The sequence below is a fragment of the Orcinus orca genome, chromosome 1 (genome assembly GCF_937001465.1).
Source record: "Orcinus orca chromosome 1, mOrcOrc1.1, whole genome shotgun sequence".
Classification (NCBI taxonomy): domain Eukaryota; kingdom Metazoa; phylum Chordata; class Mammalia; order Artiodactyla; family Delphinidae; genus Orcinus; species Orcinus orca.
In genome coordinates this window covers 93,455,210-93,478,700 of record NC_064559.1, presented here as the reverse complement: position 1 = coordinate 93,478,700, position 23,491 = coordinate 93,455,210, and the positions used below count along the sequence as shown (strand labels likewise).

General features: G+C 34.6%; 1 protein-coding gene across 4 annotated transcripts in view; it reads left to right on the top strand.

Moving 5' to 3' along the window:
* The window catches only part of NUF2 (NUF2 component of NDC80 kinetochore complex), a 29,859-nt gene extending 8,580 nt beyond the window's left edge, over positions 1–21,279 (top strand). For all 4 annotated transcript variants that reach the window (XM_033409764.2, XM_033409767.2, XM_033409763.2 and 1 more), the window contains 9 exons: positions 3,752–3,849; positions 5,050–5,123; positions 6,487–6,583; positions 7,474–7,536; positions 10,309–10,446; positions 12,452–12,592; positions 13,592–13,767; positions 14,726–14,861; positions 20,843–21,279. In XM_033409764.2, the coding sequence (XP_033265655.1) occupies positions 3,752–3,849; positions 5,050–5,123; positions 6,487–6,583; positions 7,474–7,536; positions 10,309–10,446; positions 12,452–12,592; positions 13,592–13,767; positions 14,726–14,861; positions 20,843–20,977 (1,058 nt within the window). In that variant the 3' untranslated portion in view covers positions 20,978–21,279. The remainder of the gene's footprint in view (positions 1–3,751; positions 3,850–5,049; positions 5,124–6,486; positions 6,584–7,473; positions 7,537–10,308; positions 10,447–12,451; positions 12,593–13,591; positions 13,768–14,725; positions 14,862–20,842) is intronic.
* Positions 21,280–23,491: the final 2,212 nt, after the last annotated feature.

Below are 23,491 nucleotides of genomic sequence, written 5' to 3'. Positions count from 1 at the left end.
ATACTACCTTGATTACTTTAGCTCTATAGTAAGTCTTGAAATCAGACGGTGGAAGTCCTGCAACTTTGTTCACTTTTTCAAAATTGTTTTAGTTATTCTGGTCTTTTGTATTTCCATATAAATTTTAGAATCAGCCTGTCACTTTCAACCCCCCTCCACTCCCCATAGCCTAGTGGAATTTTGACTGAGGTTACTTTGAATGTATAGTTCATTTGGGGGATAATTGACAACTTGATAATATTGGGTCTTCTAATCCATGTGTATATCCCTCCATTTATTTAGGTTGTCTTTAATTTTTCACAACAGTGTTTTATAATTTTCAGAGTACAGGTCATATACATTTTGATAAATTTATCCCTAAGTACTTCAATTTTAAGGGATATTGTAAACTTCTTTCAGTTTAAATTTCTGATTGATTGGTCATTGCTAGTGTAGAGAAACAATTGATTTTTATATATTGACCTTATTTCTAGTAGATTCTTTAAAATAGATTCCTTAGGGTTTTCTACACGGGCAATCATATTGTTTGAGAACAAAGGCAGTTTTACTTCTTTTCCAGTCTAGATGTATTTTACTTATTTTTCTTTCCTTCTGCAGTGGCTAGGACTTCTAGCGTAATGTTGAATTAAAATGGTGAGAGCAGGCATCATTGTCTTGTTCCTGATCTTAAGGGGAAAGCATTTAGGCTTTCACCAGTAAGTATAATGTTAATTTTAGGATTTTCTTAGATTGCCTTTATCAGGGTAAGCAACTTCTATTCCTAGTTTGTTTCGTGAATGGGTGTTGACTTGTTGACTTGATTGAGAAAATCAAGTGGCTTCTCTTTTTCAGTCTAGTGGATTACATGGTTTGATTTTTGAATGTTAAACCAACTTTGTATTCAGGATGAACCCCATTTGATTATGATACATTATGTGTTTTAATATATTGCTGGATTTGATTTGCTAATATTTTGTTGTGTTTTTGTGATGATGTTCATAAGGGCTACTGGTCTGTAATTTTTTTTGTAATTTTACTGCACTGACAGACTTTGGATATCAGGGTATCGCTGGCCTCTTAGGATGAGTTTAGAAAGATTCCCTCTTTCATTTCCAGGAATAATTTTGTAAAATTTGTGTTATTTCTTCCTTAAATGTTTGGTAGAATTCACCAGTAAATCCATCTGGGACTGGAGTTTTCTCTGTGAGAAGGTTTTAAATTAATTAATAATTCAATTTTTTTTTTAATAAATAAAGGGCTACGCTGTTTGTTTATTCCCAAAGCTACTGAATGAGCTTTTGTAGGCTACCTTTTTCAGCAAGTTTATCCATTTCATTTAAATGGGCAAATTTATTAACATAAAGTTGCTCCTAATTTTCCCGTATCATTTTAATAGTCTTTGGGGTTCGTAGTGATGTCCCATCTCTCATTCTGACATTAGTAATCTGTTTTTTCACTCTTTTGTTTTTCCCTGATCAGTCTGGCTAGAGGTTTATCAATTTTGTTGAGCTTTTAAAAGAACTAGATTTTTGTCTCACTGATTTTTATGTATTTTGTTTCTGTTTTCTGTTTTATTGTTTTTTGTGCTATTGTTATTCCTTCTTTTTTCATGCTTGCTTTGGGTTTGCTCTTCTTTTTTTTTTTCCTCCTAGTTTTTTAAAGGTTAGAAGCTGAGGCCATCAGTTTGAGATATTTCTTCTTTCCTAAATAGGTGTTTAGTGCTAATAAATTTCCCTTTAGCCCTGCTTTAGCTGTGCCCCACAGACTGATCATAGACGGTTTCGTGTGTGTGTGCGAATGCGCATGTGTACACACACACGTGCATTTTGGATTATAAATTTAAGCTCATCTTCAGCAGGATAGTCCTGTGCTTCTTTGGCTTCTGGGGTTGAGGCCATATCCCTCCTGAGATATCTTTTGCTTTTGGAAGTTATTCCAGGATTATCATTGGCTAAAGATCACTTTCTATCTTAATTCCTAATTTCGATAGTTCTTGGGTCAAATATATAGTTTAATTTAAACCAAAAACCCATATGGCAATGGGCCCAAGGTTTAGAATTCTCAGAGGAGACTATTTCCTTACTAGAGACAAGGCTGAGCCACTAGTAACTTTGTCATTTCCCTGCACTGTTATGAGAAATTTTACTTTCCTTAATCTACCTTTTCTCTAAGGATGTAGCCTTTCTAGAGTCCCACGTCTAGTAGGGATCTCAGTTCCATTTCCCTGTGTCATGTGAGTCCAAAGCATCATCAACTGTTTCTATATGAAAGTTAATAATCTGAACCACTTGCTTACTCAACCTGGAGTTATTCTCTCTTGGTTCTCCTCCTTTCTGGCTGTTTTTTTTTTTTTAAATAAATTTATTTATTTATTTAATTTTTGGCTGCGTTGGGTCTTCGTTGCTGTGCGTGGGCTTTCTCAAGTTGCAGCGAGCAGGGGCTACTCTTCGTTGTGGTGCGTGGGATTCTCATTGTGGTGGCTTCTCTTGTGGAGCACACGCTCTAGGTGCGCGGGCTTCAGTAGTTGCAGCACGCAGGCTCAGTAGTTGTGGCTCGCGGGCTCTAGAGCGCAGGCTCAGTAGTTGTGGCACACTGGCTTAGTTGCTCCGCAGCATGTGGGATCTTCCTGAACTAGGCCTCAAACCCATGTCCCCGGCATTGGCAGGCGGATTCTTAACCACTGCGCCACCAGGGAAGTCCCCGTCTGGCTGTTTTTAATAAGACTTTCTCTTTATCACACGTTTTCAGCAATTTGATTATAATGTGCCTTTGGGGATTTTATTTTATTTTATTTTTTTACCCCCACTTAGATTTGCTCACTTCCTTGGATATGTTTATAGTTTCTATCAAATTTGGAAAATATTTAGCTATTTTATAAAAGTTTTTTCTGCCATTCGTTTTTGTAGGACTCCAATTACACATTTGTTATGCTGCTTGATATTGTCCCTCAGTTCATAAGTTCTCTATTCTTTTTTTTCTCTCTGGCCTTCATTTTAGATAGCTTTTATTGCTATGTCTTCAGTTTCACTAATCCTTTCATCTGTATGCCTAATCTGCTCTTAATCCTATCTAGTGCATTTTTCATTTCAGGTATTTTATTTTTCAATTGTAAAATTTGATTCAGGTTTTCCCTTTCTCTCCTTATAATGCTAATGCTTTTCTCTACCTTCCTGAACAAATGGAATATATTTATAGAATATATTCATAGGCTGAATGAATTCAAAGGCTGAATCAAGAAGATAGAGTTTTTATAAATTCTAGTTGCCTTGGCCTCTTCAGACTCTAAAAATTATAGTTGCTTTGGTCTCTCCAAGCTCTGAACTCTATCTTCATGACTCAGCAAAACCCATGAGTTCTGTTTATATTCTACCTTCCTGGTTTACAGCCTGAAAATTCCCTTAAGTGGTGGGCTAGTGCATTCATTAATAGGGTTCACTTCATTTACTTCTCTTGTGGATTGCTGTCCTATATTGCTTGTTGTTCAGTGTCTAAAATTTGTTGTTTTATATATTTTGTCCGGTTTTCTGGTTGTTTAAGATGGGATAGTAAATCTGGTTGGTCTCTGTTGTTCTTTCATGGTCAAAGTGCTTTTTTTTTGGTTAAGATAATTCTGATCATCAAGTTAGAGCAGTTCTTCACTTTGGTTAATTAGCAAACACATACTTTTGTTCTGTAACTATGAGCGGAATATATGGTGGAAAAAGGATAAATTTTCACTTTTATATTATATTGTTTCAAAGATTTATTTAAGGAGTCTTTCTTTGTATTTTAGAGGCAAAACGGACAAGTCGGTTTTTAAGTGGCATTATCAACTTTATTCACTTCAGAGAAGCATGCCGTGAGACATACATGGAGTTTCTTTGGCAATATGTAAGATTTAAGTGTATTTTTTGGGTCACATACCAGATCAATAACATCATTTGTGCACCACTAATCTATTTTGAAATGGTTGTCACAGATACCTAATTGTTTTATGGCCATTAGAATTAAATTTACATATCAATATTATATTCATATGAAATTGCAGATTTTAGTAAGCTGATCTCAGAATGAGATTTTCTTCTATATTTGGTATCATTAGGGAGAAGCTGGGGGTTTTGTTTTAATTTTGTAGCTGAGACTCCTTTTCCTTTATTAGGAAATGTAAGGGAAGAGAATAGTGATAACCCATTCCTTTTCTTTGAAGTTTAATAGATAATGTAGTGTTCTTTAAATAATTGAGATATTTGACGTTTATATTTGCTTTCTAAATAATAGCCTAATTAGGTTTTGTTCTGTTTATCATGCTTACTTGACATTGCATTATAAGATTCAGTTCAAGTAAATCACTTTAACAGATAGAAACTCATTTCATCAACAATTTAGGGAATTTGGAAGGATTATGGGTCATCTGTGTGATTTGTTCCCATCTGTCCACAGTTTGAGGGTACCACACTTTTAGAAAAGCACCGGAGTAACACCAGAGAATTAGGCCTTTAGTGACTGAGCTACATTGATAAATATTTCCTTGTACAAATCATGTTCAGCTTATACCACCTAAACATCACATACTCTCCAAAGTGTACAGATGTATGTGCCAACACATACAAACACACAATTTTGTTTGGCTAATTTCACTTCATTTTTTTAAGACATGGCTCAGACATCTATCATTTCTATGAACCCTCTGTGATATACCTTCCCAGACATTGCCCAGGTTGGATAGGATGTCATTATAATCAGTTCTATGACAAGTTGTTTTGTAGTTTTATATTCGTTTTTCTGACTCATCAAGGAGACTGAACTACTTAAGTCGAGGAACTATAAGTTAGTCTTCTTGGGAATTATTCCTGGTACCTAGCACAGGGCCTAACTGTAGTAAGAACTCAACATTTGTGTGTTGGATAAGTAAAGGAATTCCTAAGTCACTTGTTGTAAATGCCTAATTCTTTCTTAAATTTCTTATTTCTCATGGTGAAATTTGTAGAGTGAGGAAGCATTTTGTAGCCAGTACCGGTAGATATTTTTTTAAACATGTCTCTGATTATGTTGAAAAACACTAATATGAAATTGTTAAAATTGCTTTAATAGAAATCTTCTGTGGACAAAATGCAGCAGTTAAATACTGCCCACCAGGAGGCAATAATGAAATTGGAGAGACTTGAGTAAGTAGGAGATTTACAAATAAAATAAATGCAATTTCAAAATGCAAAATGAATGTAAGTAGTATTTTACAGTCTACAGTCTACTTCATCTCTTTTATCTTCCTTATTAAATAGCAGAGTGTTTAAGTTTACCTTTTTTGAAAAAGAAAAACTAGCTTTTCTTCTAACTTTTAGTGCATAATTTACTCTTCTACTTTTTTTTGTTGTTAATGCATCAGCCAGACATGTTTAAAGCCATTAACTTAGTTACTCTCCTAAATTATATCTAGTGGTATTTATCTTAGTAGGTGAGCAGTAACTGACAGGATTCTCTTTTTTCCTTCAGATCAGTTAATTCTGTTAAAATTTTTATTCCTTCCACAGAGGTTTTCTGTTCCGTTTTGTTTTGTTTTTTGGCTCAAAGGTCAAATAGGAGAAGGAATCATTCAAGGGTTATGATTTCTTGGCTTTATATGTATTGATTTTGAACAAAAGGATTTTTTAATTTTTATCCCTTCTAATATGTTGATGTCTTTGGATTTTTCTGTTTCAGGTGAGAGCTCTTTTTTAGCCTGTCCTGGCATAAATTGCCTTTAGAGACAGCAGCAAGCTGAAAAGACTGGCAGTAGGAGGCAGATATTAAAATTTAACATGGTAAATTCACCATAAACCAAGTCAAAAGAGAAATGACAAACTGGAAGAGAATATTTGCAACATATGCAGCAAAGCCTTACTATCTTAATAACAAAGGCCATGTAATATTCTTAATATACCAAGAACTCCTACAAACTGATAGGAAAAAAGATAATGGAAAAATGGGCAAAGGCTATATAAACAGGGAATTTACAGAGGATTAAGTACAAATAGCTAATTAAAAATATGTAAAGATCGTTAAACTCAATAGCAGTCGAGGAAATGAAAATTAAAGTAACAATTCTATACCATGTTTTAAAAACTAAAGTTGAGAGCATTCATAGGGAAGAGACTGAAACATGTGTAAGTGCTGTTAGGAAGGATTAGTAGAGCAGAAGAAATGGGTGATACAGGAGAGAGATGTGAGAAAATGAGAGCCAGAGCAGAGGCGGAGGAATCAGCACTAAAATTAGGAGTGGAGTTAGAAAGGGTAGGTATGTATGCAGATGAGTCCACACAGAGATTTGGTGGCAGGAAGTTGAAGGAGCTCATCTGATTTTTATTTTCTGTTTGTAGTAGAGGCCAGCCAGGTCATGGATTTTAAATTACTGTCATTTGGAAGAATGAGAACTCATAAACATGAAAGCAGATAGTTTTTTTCATTTAGGTTATTGGAGGGAAGAGACTGTTTTTGGCCTTTCAAGGTTAAGAACTTGATATATGTTATTTTAATTTATTTTGCTGTGTTCAGTTCTGTTCCAGTTGAAGAGCAAGCAGAGTTCAAGCAGCTTTCAGATGATATTCAGGAGCTGCAGCAGTCGCTGAATCAAGAGTTTCGTCAAAAAACGGTATCTGTTGTTGGACACCTTAAACTTTTTTAAAGTTTTTTTGTAGATATGGAGGAGCTAAGATCACATGGCTTTCAATTACTAAAGAAATGGGGTATATCGCTGTGTCCATTTGTGCACCTTATAACAGATATATACTTCTGTTGACCAGGTCAAACCATGATTATTTATTGATGTTGTCAAAGGTATATGCTATCTTGTTGACTAGAATTTTTTAAGATTTTTCTGTGTCTAAACCTGATGTTTCCAAACTGTGTGCTGAGGCGCCCTGGATACTGCAGCAAACCCTCAAGGGTGCTTCAGGTTATTTTCAATTTTAAAGGGAAACAACATTCAGCATCTGTCATACACTGCTTGAACTTTTCTAGCTCAAGGTAGTTCACAGTTGCAACATGAACTCACGTTACCTTCCTTTCGTATCTTTGTGAACATGGGTTTTTGGCTTTTGCCATGATAAAAAGCAAGTGCTATGCGAAAATCATCGTGCAACAAGAAATAAGAATTGTCTGTGTCCAGTGATTATAAGATGTGTGAATTTGTGTAGTGCCCAATTTTTGCAGTACCCACATCCAATTTGGAAGTAGTTGTGGCTGTTTAAGAATAAAATAAAAATAGTATTTTTCTTTCAATTTGTATGTATTACTTTTTCAAAGGGCTACTAAGTTATTAGGACATAAATACTTATTCAGTTATTTGGATTTAACTACTTAATAAAGGAACTGATAGGTGTTTCTTTTGGCCTTAGGGTCATAATGAACAGAAAGTTTGAGATTATCTGGTCTAATCCATTTAATTCCTGTCCTTTCTTACTTTTATTTTATTAAAAAGCATTGACTAAATTTAAATCTGTTTTGAATCATTATAAAGCAGTTGTTTGCTTCTTTCCCTAGATAGTGCTGCAAGAGGGAAATTCACAAAAGAAGTCAGATATTTCAGAAAAAACCAAGCGTTTGGTAAGCATCTTTTCATTTAACTAGCATTTAAGGTTTGAATCTTTTGTTTGGAGGAGTATTTTAACTGTGTGTTATTATTGTTAAATGTTTCTCTCTTTTTCCCTTAAAGTGAAACTAATTTAACTTTTTACAATTTAAATATAATAGATGACTATTGTTTTAAAAAATGTGGAAACACAAAAATGTGTGACAGAAGTGAAAATCACCTGAAAGCTCACCACGCAATCAGATACATGTCATAGATTACATTTCTCTGTGCAAATATACACATATATGTGTAATTCTACATAAATGATATTACACTCTACATGTCTCAAACCTGCTTTTTTTTCATTTTACAATATAGTGTAAATAGTTATCACGTCAGTATATAGCCTCATTATTTTAATAACTGCATATAGTTGTGCATTCTATGTATATACCTTAAATGTAGATTGTTTTAGTGTCCTACTGATAGACATTCACATTGCTTCTAATTTTTTTGCTATTGAACAATAGCACATGTGTGTTACACACCTACACATGTACCTGTATATTTGTGCACCAGGCTGCTTTTTATCATACAGTAGATTCCTAAATGTAGGATTTCTGGGTTAAAGGAAATCACACTTAAATTTGGCCCACATTGCCAAACTGTCTTCTAAAAAGATATCAATTCGCACTTCTACCAGTAGAATATGAGAGTATTCTTTTCCCTACATTGTAGTCAGAAGTGGATGTTTTTATTTTTCTTTTTATCTTTGCCATTCTTATAGGGGAAAAAAAACACCTCATTTTAATTTTGATTTTTTTTTTTTTTAGTGACTTAGACCACCTTATTCAGTGATTTGTTGTTATTTCTTACTTCATGAACTACCTGTATATGTTCCTTGTTTATTTCTTTTTTTTTTAAGTCCATAAATTAGAGGAATTAACTCTATTTGTCTTTCAAATTCATCATTTTTTCCTATTGGCAGGTTTATGTGTTTATGTAGTAAAATTGATAGATACAGTGTTCTACATTTGGGTTTAACTCTATACATAGAAAGGCCTATCTCATTCCTCATTTTTTTAATCCCATATTTTCTCTTGTACTTTTATTATTTCCCCATTATTTTTTTTTGTTTTCTTTAATGAATTTATTTATTTATTTATTTTTGGCTGCGTTGGGTCTTCGTTGCTGCATGTGGGCTTTTCTCTAGTTGCGGTGAGCGGTAGGCTACTCTTCGTTGTGGTGCGCAGGCTTCTCATTGCGGTGGCTTCTCTTGTTTTGGAGCACGGGCTCTAGGCGTGCAGGCTTCAGTAGTTGTGGCTTGCGGGCTCTAGAGCGCCGGCTCCGTAGTTGTGGTGCACGGGCCCAGTTGCTCCGTGGCATGTGAGATCTTCCTGGACCAGGGCTCGAACCCATGTCCCCTGTGTTGGTAGGCGGATTCTTAACCACTGCGCCACCAGGGAAGTCCCCCTGTTATTTTAATGTTTATACTTTATAGCTATCTGAAATTTACTTTGGTATAATATATTCCTTATTTTTCTGTCACTTCTTATTGGCAGATGTTTTCATCAGAGTAATAGTGACTATGATTCAATTTTATTATTCATTTCTCTCTGTCCCATTTAAATCTATATTAAAACACAATCACTTTGTAGTTAAAATAGCAAATTTAGGCTCTTTGTAAAGGGAAGAAAGTTGATGAAAGTCAATGCTAATGTAAGGAAAATGATCTCTAATTCTGTAGGGCGTTAAAAGAGTAGATAATGTGGTGGTGTGCTAAATTCTAAGAAAAAAGTAAATAATATTGTTTCAAACATTCAGTTTTGGCCTCTGAGTTAGTTGATGAAAAGGTAAGAACTTTTTAAAATTTTTTAGTTAGAAATAATTTAGGCAAATTATACAAGCTGTATAGTAATACATTCCTATTGTAAAATACTCCGATAACACACATATGCATATATAAAGAGAGAGAGAGAGGGAGAGAGAGAGAGAGACATGAAAGGCCCTCTTCTCTCTGCCAACTGTACCTAGAGGTTACACTTTTCCAGTCCTTTTTCTGTGCTGTTACATGCACAGATATAGGTGTATATAGTCATTTGTTGCTGTTTTGTTGTTCTGTTTTCATAGGAATGGATTTGTGTTATATAAGAGAATTCTCAGATACCCTTCATCTTAATTCCCCCAATGGTTTTAAATTCAGGAGAAGGAAATTTGTTTTAGTTTAGTAACTGTGTACTGAGTACCTTCTCAGTGCTATTGCTTTCATTGGGTTCTGGGAAAGCAAAGATAACTGTTCACAATCCCAGGTTGCTCAGTTAATTCAGAAACACATATTAAATACATAGTTATAGTATCACATGTACAATAACTGTTTATAGAAGGAATACAGGGGAAGTAGGAACAGGATTTTCAAGGATTAATAGAAACTCACTTGCAGTACAGGAATGGGATGATGGTACTCAGGAGGACCATACTATCAGAGAGAGATCACTTATAATTGTCCAGACATAAGACTGACTATATTACCAGATTGTAGAGTGTAGTAGGAAGCTGGTGGAAGGTGACACTGGAAAGGAGAGTAAGAGCTACATAATGAAAGATCTTGAATGGTGTGTTAAGGAGCCTGATCTTTGGCCTGCAGACAAAAGTGAGCAATCAAGCAGGGGAGTGATGCGGTCAAAATTTAATTTAACCCCCACTACAACAAGCACAGACCCATTTCTTTGTTCTTTTCCATTACCGTAGTGGCTAATCACCAGTTTTATTATTATATCTAACATATAAAAATGTTTTCTCAACAGAATGAACTAAAATTGTCAGTGGTTTCTTTGAAAGAAGTACAAGAGAGTTTGAAAACAAAAATTGTGGATTCTCCAGAGAAGCTTAAGAATTATAAAGAAAAAATGAAAGATACAGTCCAGAAGCTTAAGAATTCCAGAGTGAGTTTCCTTTTTATTTTAATGCTTTTCTCTTTTACTTTTTAGCAACTCTTGTTTAATTGTGTGTTAATTTTCTGATTTCCAGATTATCTATACATCTCTTCTTCTTAGGTTTTTTGCCCTTGTCTTTAATTTTTAGCTCTTCTCTAAAATGGATGTAGGAAAAGAAGTATAATTTCAAGACATTTGTTTAATTATGCAACAAATTTTTGAGGCTTTTGCCCTGGGTGATCAAAACAGAAATGACCTGTCCTCATGAGACTTAGTTACTTTATCTTAAGTGAGAAAGGTGTTAAACAATTTTAAAATCAGTTCTATAATTATAAATTATAATATGTATTATGAAAAAGTATAGGGTGTGCATGTGTAGAGGCAGGAAGTATATGGGAACTCTCTGTACCTTCTGCTTAATTTTGCTATGTACCTAAAACTGCTCTAAAAAATAAAGTCTATTTTTAAAAAAGCACCAAAGAGAGAAACAGACAAATAGGATAGGGTGCTTCAAAATAACATAATGAGAGTAGCCTAGTTTAGTATTGTGGAAATCAAGAGGTGGAGGTGGGAAGGAATGGAAATTTATGTTGACATCTGAAGGATGAACAGAGGTTATATTAATAAATTGATATTGAAAGAGCATTCAAGGCAGAGGGAACAGCATATGCAAATTCTATGAGGTAGTAGTAGAGAGTAAGTTATATTCAAGGAAGAAAGCATGATGTATAAGAAGGAGAATGGCATGAGATGATGATGGAATGGGCAACGGGCAGATTATTCAGGGTGCTGGTTTACCTTAAAAGCAAGGGCATACCACTGGCTAGTTTAAAAGGGTAGTGTTGGAACATGGTATGATTTAAGTTTAAAAAGATTATGGGTTACTCTGGGAGATGGATTGAGGTATGTGGGACAAAAGTAGAAGTGGGTAGACAATTTAGCATCCTTTATGAGGAAAGGTTTTTAAACTGTTAATTAAAAAGAACATTTCTGGTTTATCTCTGAATTTATTATTCAAGTCATTCCTGATAATTAAGAATTATCACACGGGAATAGACAAAGATTACTAGAACAGAAATGAGAGCTCAGAAATAGACCTGAGTATTTATGAGATCTGTTTATTTAATAAGCAATTCTGATTCAATTGGCAGTTCATCTAGACGAAAAGCAAGTTGGGTCTATACCTTGCCCCATTTACAAAAATAAGTTTTAATTGGATTGAAAATTTAACAAGTTTAGAAATTTTAGGAGAACACTTGTATTATCTTGGACTGGGATAGAGTTTTTAAATTAAGATTGGAAACTCAAAAGCTATAGAGAAAAGTAGACGTGTGGAACATATATATAGTGCATATGACAGGTAAAGGGATTATATCCATGATATGCAAAGACACAAAAGAGTATTTACAAATTAGTAGGAAAAAGACAACTTAATGGAAAAATGAGCTGAAATATGATTAAGCATTTCACTGAAGACAAAATCCAACTGGTTAATAAGGTGGGAGGAGAGATAGACTAGTGGGGAAAGGAAAGAAGCCTTTGTATTGTTGCAGTGCTTGTGGTAAACATTATGCTCATTTCCTAATTTTAGGAGAAGAATTAATCTTTTTGAAAGAATTAGCTGTAGTAATAGTTATTATACAAATGAATAGGAAGATTATAATTGGTAATATAATTGCCCAGGAATAATCAGGAGTAGTTTGAATATTAGCAGAAATGAACTCTTTAAAAATTGTTATGAATAACCTTTGGAAGGTACTTCAATGAGTGATTTAGTAAAATTATGGTAGTTTTTCTTTGTTCAAGGATATTTGGCAATTAGGAAGCATAATTATAGGTGCTTAGACACATGTCAGTAATAGTGCTTTGCTACTGACCTAGAAACTTAATTGTTCTCTGCTCTTTAGCTTTCAGTATCAAGTACAGAAATTATTTAAGAGCAAACAAATTGACATTACTGCAGTTTCATAAAGGAGAGTGCCAACCTGGTTTCTGTGTTTTTTTTCTTTCAAAGCAAGAAGTGATGGAAAAGTATGAAATCTATCGAGACTCTGTTGACTGCCTGCCTTCATGTCAGCTGGAGGTGCAGCTATATCAAAAGAAAATACAGGACCTTGCAGATAATAGGGAAAAATTAACCACTATCTTAAAGGAGGTTTGTATTGTATGGAGTTTTTATGTCTTTATTATGTAATAGTTTACTGTAGTCCCTTGAATTTGCTTTTACTTTCTGTTGCTGTTTTCCTACAGAAAAGCTGGGTCATTCTACATTATAATAGATGTGGCAATGTGTGCTCAAGGATAAAACAGTGTTCTTTTTAAACATAGCAATAGTAGACCCATTTTAACCTTCAGATGAAATGAATAATAAATTAATTAACATAGCATATTACCATGTATATTTTGGAAAAAAGTAATGAATTTTAAACTTGTTCTGACAGTTGGAAATGATCTTCTAATCAGTAAGCATAAAGTCCCAACTTACTGTCTAACACTGTAGCTAGGATCTATAAAGAGATTTAAAGTTTACGACACAGACCCTGCCCTGAGTGAAGATGGACAGCTAAGGCCAACGTTTTTAAGTTTCTTAGGCTAGAAACTTGAAAATCCTTTTCACTTCATTGGCCTAATCCAGACTGCCCCCAGGATCACTGACATAGCATTTAATGAAAGATTTCTTTCTTGAGGGAAGAAGGGGTTGAACAGTGAGTAGCCTGAGATATTCTTTCCCAGCTACACACTTCCCTTATCTCCCATCAAGAGTCAGCACAAAAAAGGATTGAGATCCACTGCTTTTGTTTCTAGGGTCTACTCTTTCCTCTTTATTCCTACTACCTTAGTTCAGACCCTCACCCCCTCAACTTAGCTAGTTGGCTGATCTTATTAACGTGTTCCTCTATTCCAATCCTTGCTGATAAACTGACATGAGAAATAACACGTCTTTTGGTGTCAGGTTCTTTCTCAGTATCCCTAGTGCCTTCCTGTTGTCTGTTTCGTTCAGTCTGCATTCTTGTGCTGGGCTTTCAGTGTTTAAACAGTTTTATCACATTTTAAAATTGTATTTTATTACAGCGCATCCTAGAAAATAGTCCTTCATTTTATTTGTAAATCCTAATTGGTTGTATTGACTTTAAATACATCTCATAAAATACAGAGCCTGAACTTGGAGGACAAAATTGAGAGTGATGAGTCAGAACTGAAGAAATTGAAGACTGAAGAAAATTCCTTTAAAAGACTGATGATTGTGAAGAAGGAAAAACTTGCCACAGCACAGTTCAGAATAAATAAGAAGCATGAGGATGTCAAGCAGTACAAACGCACCGTGATTGAGTATGAACTTATTTTAAATTTAATGTATTAGAAAGTAATTAGAAAAACTTAATTCACTTTTTCCCTAAGATTCCAAATCTCCTATAATTTCAAAAAGGTATTCCACTGTTAGGTGGCTAAAACAGATGAGTTAATTATGAATCTCATAATGTTGCTATATCTAGATTTAGAGATGTTTTAGGTACTAGTTTCTTTTTCTTTTCCTGATATCACAATTCCAAATCCTTTGCACAATTCTTCAGAAGGGTTCTGGTGCTACTGCTTATTTCAGTGCACTTTAGAGACAGTGGTCTAGAGTTGTATTAGAGTGAATCAACTGGTTCATTTTACTGTCCAGCTGGTCTATAACATAGCATATTTTGAGAAAAAGTCTTATTTTTTTATTCATATACGAAGTAGTACTTTGCTAAGCATTTTGTCATGGCTGTCGTCATCGTTGTTGTTGACCAGTATGTTTGGGTGTTTCATTGGTAGAGTCTTCTTCCCATCAATTCCAAAAATGTGTTTTTAGAATAAATGCCCCAGATATGTCTATGAGATGACACTATTTCAGCCTCTAAAAGATGTATTAGGATGGTCTGAAGATTTCCTTTGCTCTCCTCATGTAGATGAACCAAAAGGGCAGAACCTGAGGGTTTTAATTTGTTGCCACACGCCTTGCAGGAAAGTTGTGCTGATTCACACTGCTAACAACAGTACATGAGTGAGCACAACTGGGGAGATGTGACTTAAGATCTCCATGTTAAATAACAGCTTTGTGTGGAAGAGCTTACTCTATGCCATGAGCTGAATATAGCGCCACGCTGTGATTCGCGTATTTGCTTTCGTATCTTGAGAAGAGTTTTAGGTGTGTCAGTCAAATACAAACAGTCTCTTTGGAATCAAAATTAGAGTTAAATGCTTGACTGTTTAGATGCTTAAGAGGAATTATAATTTAGCTGTCTCTATTTTCCTTTAGAGATTGCAATAAAGTTCAAGAAAAAAGAGGTGCTGTCTATGAGCAAGTAACCACAATTAATCAAGAAATCCAAAAAATTAAATTTGGAATTCAGCAACTGAAAGATGCTGCTGAAAGGGAGAAACTGAAGTCTCAGGTGAGTGTATGTTCATAAGAAATTAATTTCAGATAATCTCACAAGTTTAAAATGTAAATTATGTCATCCTCATTTTGAAGATTTTGTCAGTTCTCCAGAGTAGAAATTGACCCCTCAGGTCTGTTGCTTTTATTTCCATTTATAGCACCTTTTCCATTACCCTGGGATAGTTTGCATGTATGCAACTATAGTTTGCATACCTTTTTTTTCCTTGCATACCTTTGCATACCTTTTTTTTCCTTGCCTTTTTTCCCTGTTAGCACCTAGAATCGTGCTTTGCAATGCGAGTAGGTGCTCCATAAAGGTTCTGAATTTTTTTGATACATGAATTTAGATGGTGATTTAAAGTAATGTCTTCTAAAAAATTTTTGCATTTTTTCCTGATAAAAGGATCTCAAAAGTATTTCTTATCATCAGTGTTAAATGTATTTGAGTTGTTACCGGTATTTTGAGATGTTTTTCTTTAATGATAACTTTATCATAATTACCTAAAGTTACTCTGCTTGTTTCAAGTATATTTATTTTATTGTTTCATACACAGTCTCAAGTTTAATGAGGACAGGCATCTTGTCTTCTACATTTTTATCTTCCAAAATGTCAGTATAGTGCCAAACATAATATGTTTATTATGTTTATTTCTCTTTTTTTTGTTGACTGCCAAAGACCCAAAAAAGTAGTCTATTCCTGCTACCTTTATCACATCTCATTCTATCCTTAGCCTTTAAAGTTTGTTCAGTGTCCTCAAGATTGTCCCAAACTGCTCTACCAGAAGTCACTAAAAACAGCCCTTTATCATGTAAAATCCCTTGGCCTCTTTTTTTCTCATTCTTCATCTTGCCTACATTGATATCTTATCCTAAACCTCTGAAACCTGAAAGATATTTAAACATGCTATCATTACCTTTCACCATTCACATTTAATTTGCAAGGATTCTTAATACTAAAAGAACCACAGTAGTCAATCCCCTCTCTTGTTCTTAGGAGCTTTTATCCTCTGAAATATTAGATTGTTAGCACGTGCACATGTAAGTGTATATATACATAGTGAGGATTGTCTCAAGGCTACTTTAAAAGGAAGGGAAGAAAGAAAAAGAAAATGGCTGGGTTTCCCCTCCCATGGTCTGCCCAGTACACTGTCCTGATTTTTTCTATTCTTCCTTTTCTTTCTACATTCCAATCACTTTTTTTTTTTTTCTGTCCCTTAACTGGATATCTATCAAGCCTTTGGCCCTCTGTTTATCTCTAGAATGGGGGTTAGAAAGACCTTAGGAGATATTTAATCCTACTTCTTAACCAAATCAAATGAGCAGATATTTATTTGTTATCACATGGTCAGATACAATTAATGAACCAGTTACTAATGTAAGTACCTTTTGTCTATAGGTCATAAAAGGTGCCCGTGCCTGCCTTAAATTCCTTTTAGTTTTGTGCATATATGTCTTGCCAATAACATTTTAAGTTTCTCAACAATAGCAATCTTATTTTTTACCTTAGTATGTCTTATCAAACCATGCCTAGAATGCTGCCTTATATGTAGTATGCTTTCCATAAATATTTGTAAAATTGGAAAGCCATCTGGCATGCTGTTTCTTAAAATTAGCCATGTAGTAGAACTCAATGAGGAATTTAAAGATGAGCAACCCCCCACGAAAATATATTGAGTTAGAATTACCAGCAGTGGGGCCCATGAGCCTAAATTTTTTAGCATGGCTCTTGAGAACCACTGATGTGTTCTGCTTCATTGTTTTCAATATTACAGAGCTCATCACTACCCAAGCTGTTCTACTAGGACAGCTATAGTTTTTAAAATGTTACTTCTTATTTTGAGTTTAAAAATGTTCATTTCTGTACTCTCGTGAACCAAGATCACCTCTCTGGAACAAATCTGTATCCTCTTCTACTGAATAAAACTGTACTTAAGACATTTGAGGGTAAAGATCATGGGTTCTTTCAGCCTTCTCATCCAGGTTAATTAGCCCTAGTTTTCCAGCCATTCTTTATATAGTTTAATTTTCAGATTCATTATTCTGTTTTCTGTCCTCTCTACTCTGTTTCCTGCTTTTTTAATTCTGTTTAAAATGTAGAACCCAGTACTAAACATAGTCTTCCAAGTAATGGTGTGACCAGCCCCAGAGCACAAGGCTACTGTTAATGAAGCGTAATATTGGGTTGGATTTTTAACAGCAGCATCTTGCCCTTGGCTCATACTGTGCTTGTGATCAATTAAAGGACCTCTGTCTTTTTCATATGAGGTTCTGCCAACTTAAAATTTTTTCACCACACTTTCATGCAACTAGTTTTTTGAAATTTTAATTCTGGATTTTACTGTTATTTATTTTAGGTTTCATGTTATTTATTTCCACCTTGATTTCCAAAATTTCAAGGTCAGTTTAAATCTATGTATCATTCACATTAACTATTTCTCATGGCTTAGCATCACCTACAAATTTGACCAGCATGCCTTTTGCTCCAGGGGAGATAAATGTTGAGTAGAACTGGGCCCTTTGCTGTGTTGTATTTCTTCCTTCATAATGGCATAGAACTACTGATCAAAACTTTGGATATAGTTGTTCAACTTCCTAAGTTGTTCTAACCATACCTTTACCCAGACAACACTGTGGTATCCATTTGTTCCAAAATAGCTTGGGAGAGTCTGTAAGTCTCCTGGTGAAATCAAAATATATTTTGTCAAAGAAGCCTCCTTAACTTACTTCATAATCATCTTCATGAAAAGGAAAGAAGGATATGTTAAGATTGCCAAACTGTTCTTTGTGTAATTCTGTTGGACCCTAATGATCATCATATCCTTTTTTTCACTAATTATTCTTTTCCATAGATATTTCATCTCTTCTAGTTTCAATCATCGTCTTTATTTAGGTAGCTTTCAAAAATCTGTTTCCTGTTCTGTCTTCCTCAACTCTACTCCTTATTTTAGCTGCCTGATGGATATTTTCAATGGATTAGCTTATCACAACAAAAATAAACAATTATTAAATTACATTCAACATCTTTAGTGTCTTTCCTCTTCCTCACTTTCTCCTTCCCCCTCTGTCTCTCTCTCTTTCCCCTTCCCTTTCCCTCTCTCTTTCACTTAGTTTCTTCATGTTCTTCAGCGGCATCATCATTTTCAAAATATCACAAAGAATTGCAATTTTGGATTTTCTTTAGATAATCCTGATATCCAATCACCAAGATAATGTCATTGATACTGTTCATAACAACCCGTTTCTAATCATACTTCTATCACATAACTTTCTAATACTCATGAATTCCAGCAAAAACTGGCTATATTTCTTCCTTGACTTAAGATCCTCCTGCATCAAATCTGCCCTGAATCCTAAGTATTGCCAAATTTAACCTGCTAAAATATCACTCTTATTACTACACTTTCTCGTTTAAAACAGGAACTCCCTGTTCTCCTGTAGTTATTCACGCATTTAGTCAGTCATTCAACAAATGGTCTATGCACCTACTAGGTGCCAGCCTTTATATTTGATTCAGGGAGTAAGTATGAACAAGGAAGGCATGATTCCTACCTTCTAGGATTTTTAAAGTTTTGTATCTAAGCTAATCATTTTCATTGTTTAAGGTTTAATGAAAAGTGTATTCTCAATATAACTTTCTCTGGCTCCTTTCAGGTATCTTTGATTTCTCTCCTTCTCAAATACTATCGCATTTTTAGTCTTATTCTGATCTGTGCTGTCCAATGGGGTAGCTACTAGCAACATGTGGCTATTTACATTTACTTTTAAATTAATTAAAATGAAATAAAATTTAGTTCCTTGTTTATACCAGCTCTATTTTAAGTGCTCAGTATCCAGTCTGGTCTGGATTGTATGGTTTTTTAGGGTAGAAAGCATAATTGCATGTTCCATCGTGCTGTTGTACTATTTACGGTGCTACTTGTAGAAGGTACTCAGTAATATAGTGGTTGATAAATTAATACAGACTTGGTGGGTAAATGGCTACACTGGCCATAAAATTCCATGGATGTTATGTCATCTTGAATTTCTCTGATTTGAAAAGTGAGATAACTACCTAGACCAATGCTATCCAAAGAACTTACTGCTGGGAATGTTCTGTACTGCTCAGTACGGTAGCCATTAGGTACACGTAGCTGCTGAGCACTTGAAGTGTGGCCAGTGCAACTGAGGAACATGTAGCTGTTTAAATGTAAATGTAAATAATCACGTGTCCCTAGTGGTTGTCATGTTAGGCACTGTAGAGCTAGAGTTTGAGTTTAAAAATATTTAACTTCAGCCAAGCTATCACAGTAAGACTTACTTATTATGTGAATGAATATGATAAAGTTCCACTTGGATACAGAATTTAATTGGAAATTGAAATATATAGCTTTCGTGAGGGCTGTGATCTATTGCTATTAATATCCTGCGACGGTTGGCTTAGAACTTCAAATGTTTGTTTGCTTCTGTGGATGTGCCAGTGGAATTGGGCTTTAATGTTTCATTCATTTATTGTGGCTCTACCTGTAGGATTTGGTTCCTCCTTGAGAATATAGGTGTTCTCAGGAGAAAATTGTTCCTTTGAGTGTGTTGAAATGGTTGGTTCAGGTATTTACAGATTGTATATCTTTATTTAACCACACTTCATTTTAATAGTTTCTCATGAGTAATGTCTTTCTACCAAATTTATTCAGCTTTCTTTTTGGAATGAATAAATACATATCTCTGTAGAGCCAGGAAATTAAATTGATCTGTAGCTGCTGAAATGTGCTGATTTTTTTTTTAAAATGGTGTTTACATAAGATAGCAACTAATTCACCTTATTTTTCCTACAAGATTTAAGAAATAAAGGTATCAAAAACTTTTGATTTATTTTCCTAATGATTAATATTCCATCATAGTTGTAGTAATTTGATGCCTGATTTAGATCTTGGGAATCTAAATACCCTCTTCTATTTTTGTATTAGGATTTAATGATCTATGTTTAGATTTTGGGAAAATGTTTAGCCTTAAGCTAAACATTTATATTCGCTTAATCTAGAGCAGTAGTTCTCAAACTTGCATAGGTGGCAGTCTCTGGAAATAGTGTTGTTCTTTTTTGGAACATTTTGAATCCATACTATATTAAATTATAATCTATATAATTTGCTCAAAATCAGACAGTATCTACACTAGAATTTTAACTAAGATAAATAGTAGCCAAACTGTGGGTTTGAGAAAAGTTTAATGGGAGCAGCACTTAAAATTGAGAACATTTATACCCATTATACCCATTTACTGCTTTTTCCTTCCATTGGAAAAGGCCTGCTGTTCTATTTCAGTGGTGAAACACCTTTTATAATCTTTCAGAATACTACTTTTTCTTGTATCAAGGTTTGAGAATTGTTTTGTTTAAGAAAAATCAATAATAAGTGGATCAAAATTGCATTTGATGAGTATGAGATAGAATAAAATGTATGCAAAGTGGTTCATTCATTATTTCATTCAGTCTATAGAAATTGTTTTGTAATTTTTTCTTAATTCTTAACACATCCATATAGGTTTATATGAAAACTCACTATTGCTTATAGTAGGACTGCCTGATCAGTTTGTTAAAACAATTGTAAAAGGTATTCCTATATTTCTCAGTCCTGTAGATTACCTATTAAATCTGTTTACATATCATTTAAATAATGATCAGGGTTAAGTGCAGAGTACAGTAATCTAGGTATTTGCCAAGTAAACATGAAAAGCTCCAAAGTAAAAATTTTTCTTTGATGATTAAAAATATGTTCTTAATGTCTTGGGATTCAAGCCATTGTTAATGTCTCTGCTTTGTCCTTTCTAAGTAGCTGAGTTTCTGATGCATCTGCACAGCTTAATAAGAGTAGGCATACGAGTGTGTACATGTGCATAAGGTACTTTAGGCTTTAAAATATTATTAATAAACATGAACGAGACTGTTGGAATTCTTGTGACTCATTTTTAGTTTAGGTCGTTGCATGGAATAATTCTTATTATATTTCATTTTCTACTTAGGAAATATTTCTCAGCTTGAAAGCTGCTTTGGAGAAATACCATGAAGGCATTGAAAAGGCAACAGAGGACTGTCACACTAAAATAGATGAGAAAACAGCTGAACTGAAGAAAAAGATGTTCAGAATATCAACCTGATTAACAGAATTAAACGTCTTTTTGTAAATAGCTTGCCAATTTTTAATTTTATATTCGGAAAGGGAATAGTTAAGTTAATGGAAGCATCAAAAGTACCAAATAATGTTGGCTCAGTTATTTTTTATATACTCTCATAGGTTATTATTTTGTAAGATAATGCATTTAATGTAGACTTTTGTGAACTTACAATTAAAATGGCTTGTGCAGCCATTCATGTCTCTACTCTGCTCCTTGTTATAAGTGGTGGTTGGAGTAAAACAGAAATAATTGCATTTGAAATATATAATGTTTCTCTGTTATTATCATGGCTGTTGCTGCTTTGTTTGTCGACATACAGAGGTATAGTATTATTGAGCCCTGACTTTGCACTAAGCATTGTGGGATCTCATTTGATCTTCACTCAAGCAAATCTAGGTAGACATTTTTGTAACTACTTTATAGATGAAGTAACTATGAAGGTCCTGAGCCAAAATTTGAACCGTGCTCTGTATGAGACTGAGGTCTGGAATGTTTCTACTGTACCACACTTTCTAATGTAATTATTTAAAAGAGAAAGTATAAGTGTGGTAGTCTAATTCTTCACTGATGCCATGGCGTTTTTATGAGGAAAATAAGTTAAAATGTGCAAACTGCTTAGAACAGTGCCATGGTAGACATATATATGTCTGGTAGACATATGTATATGTTAAGTATTGGTATTTGGAGTTCCAGGTACTTTTCTTTGTCAGAAATACTAAAATACTGCGGTAAGTAGAGAGTAGGCTTTCAGTGACAGGAAAAGCCCTGGAATAGGAGGAGTGGAAAGAGCTAGGTGTCCAGGGAGGAAGAGTTGGGACAAAAAAATTAAGCTATTGCTCTATCCCTTTCTTGCTTTTTTAAAATAGAATTTTAATCCATAGAAAGGTCTGTTTATGAGGCTAGGTAACGGGTGTAAACAGGACCATGTCTCTCATTTTATATTTAAAAAAGTTTAACTCCCCTGGACCCATCTCCACCTTCAGCTCTTGCTCTTTTCTTTTTCCACAACCAAATTTCTAGAAAACCTAATCTATACATGTGCTTCTACTTCATTCCCTGCCCATCATCGCATTGTTACTTCTCTCCATACTAATTCACTGAATTTTCTAAGATCACATTAATAGTTATCAAGATTCCCTGGATGTGTTTTAATCTTTATCGTCCTTACATTCTACCTGTCCAGTACTTTTTTCCCTTTGTCTCAGTAACACTGCTCTCTTGGTTCTCTTAATTCTGTCTGTTCCTTTTAAATGTTTTTCCATGAGGGCCTCATTCTCTGTTCTTCTCTGAAGTGTTTGTGTTCTCTAGACTTCTGCCCTGGACCCTCCTTCTCTTCTCAACCTCTGTACCCCTCCTTGAAAACTTTTATCAACACCCACCACTTCAATCACGAATTAAACATCCATGCAACTTTTACTGCATTATATACATTTAGTTACACTTGTCATATTTTTCCGGAATTTCAGACTTGGGTATCCAATAGCCAGTACAGTTTACCCTTGACAACCCTGCTTTGAACTGCAAGGGTCCACTTTTACGTGAAGTTGTTTCAATAGAACTACATGATCCACGGTTGGTTGAATCTGGATGCAGAACCACAGATACAGAGGACCAGAGCATAAGTTGACAAAATCTGAGGTGGGTCCTGGGACCAATCTCCAGCAGACACTGAGAGATGACTGTAAATGGTTTTAACCTTTTGGCATTCTGGTGAAGCCTAATGGGCCTTCTCAGGGTCATGTTTTTCATGCATGAAATAAAACACAGGACTGCAAGCGATTAGATTCAAGTATGATTATCGAAATACTTAAAAACATGTTATGGAAAAGGAACTCACCCACTTTCCTTCTTATGCCACTACCCCTCACTCCTTTATATCCATTTAGTTAGCAAGAGCTCCATTGATGTACCCAAGTCTCCTTCTCTCACATCTTTGCCCATGTTGCAGTTTACATCGTCATCATTTCTCAGCTGGTATACTTGCAGTAATCTTTGTTACCAGGCTTCCAGTCTCTAACCCACCTCTACAAAGATATTAGGTTATTCTAAACAAGGAAATTAGATTATGTCAGTCATTTTTACAAAGATTTTTAGATTTTCAAATTGTGCTGCTCGGGTGCCGTAGTGAACTCACAGAGAAACCGTGCAATATTTAAATTTGCAAAGAAAACAGTGATAGTTGCTATCTGTTGGACACCAATACAAACTACTAGCTCAAGGCAGTTCACAGTTTCAATGTTAGATCACACTACCTTCCTTTCAATGATATATCTTTATGAAGCTGGGTTTTTGGCATTTGCTGTGATACAAATCACATATCACATGACAATCATTATGGAATAAGAAATGAGGGTGGCAATATCCATCTGATTTCAGGGTTTGAGAATTTGTACGGTGCCGGATAGGCATGTACATTCAATTAATAATCGGCTCTCTAAGAGTAGAATAAAAATATTCTTTCAGTTTGTGTGTTTTTCTTTCTTAAATACACGTTGC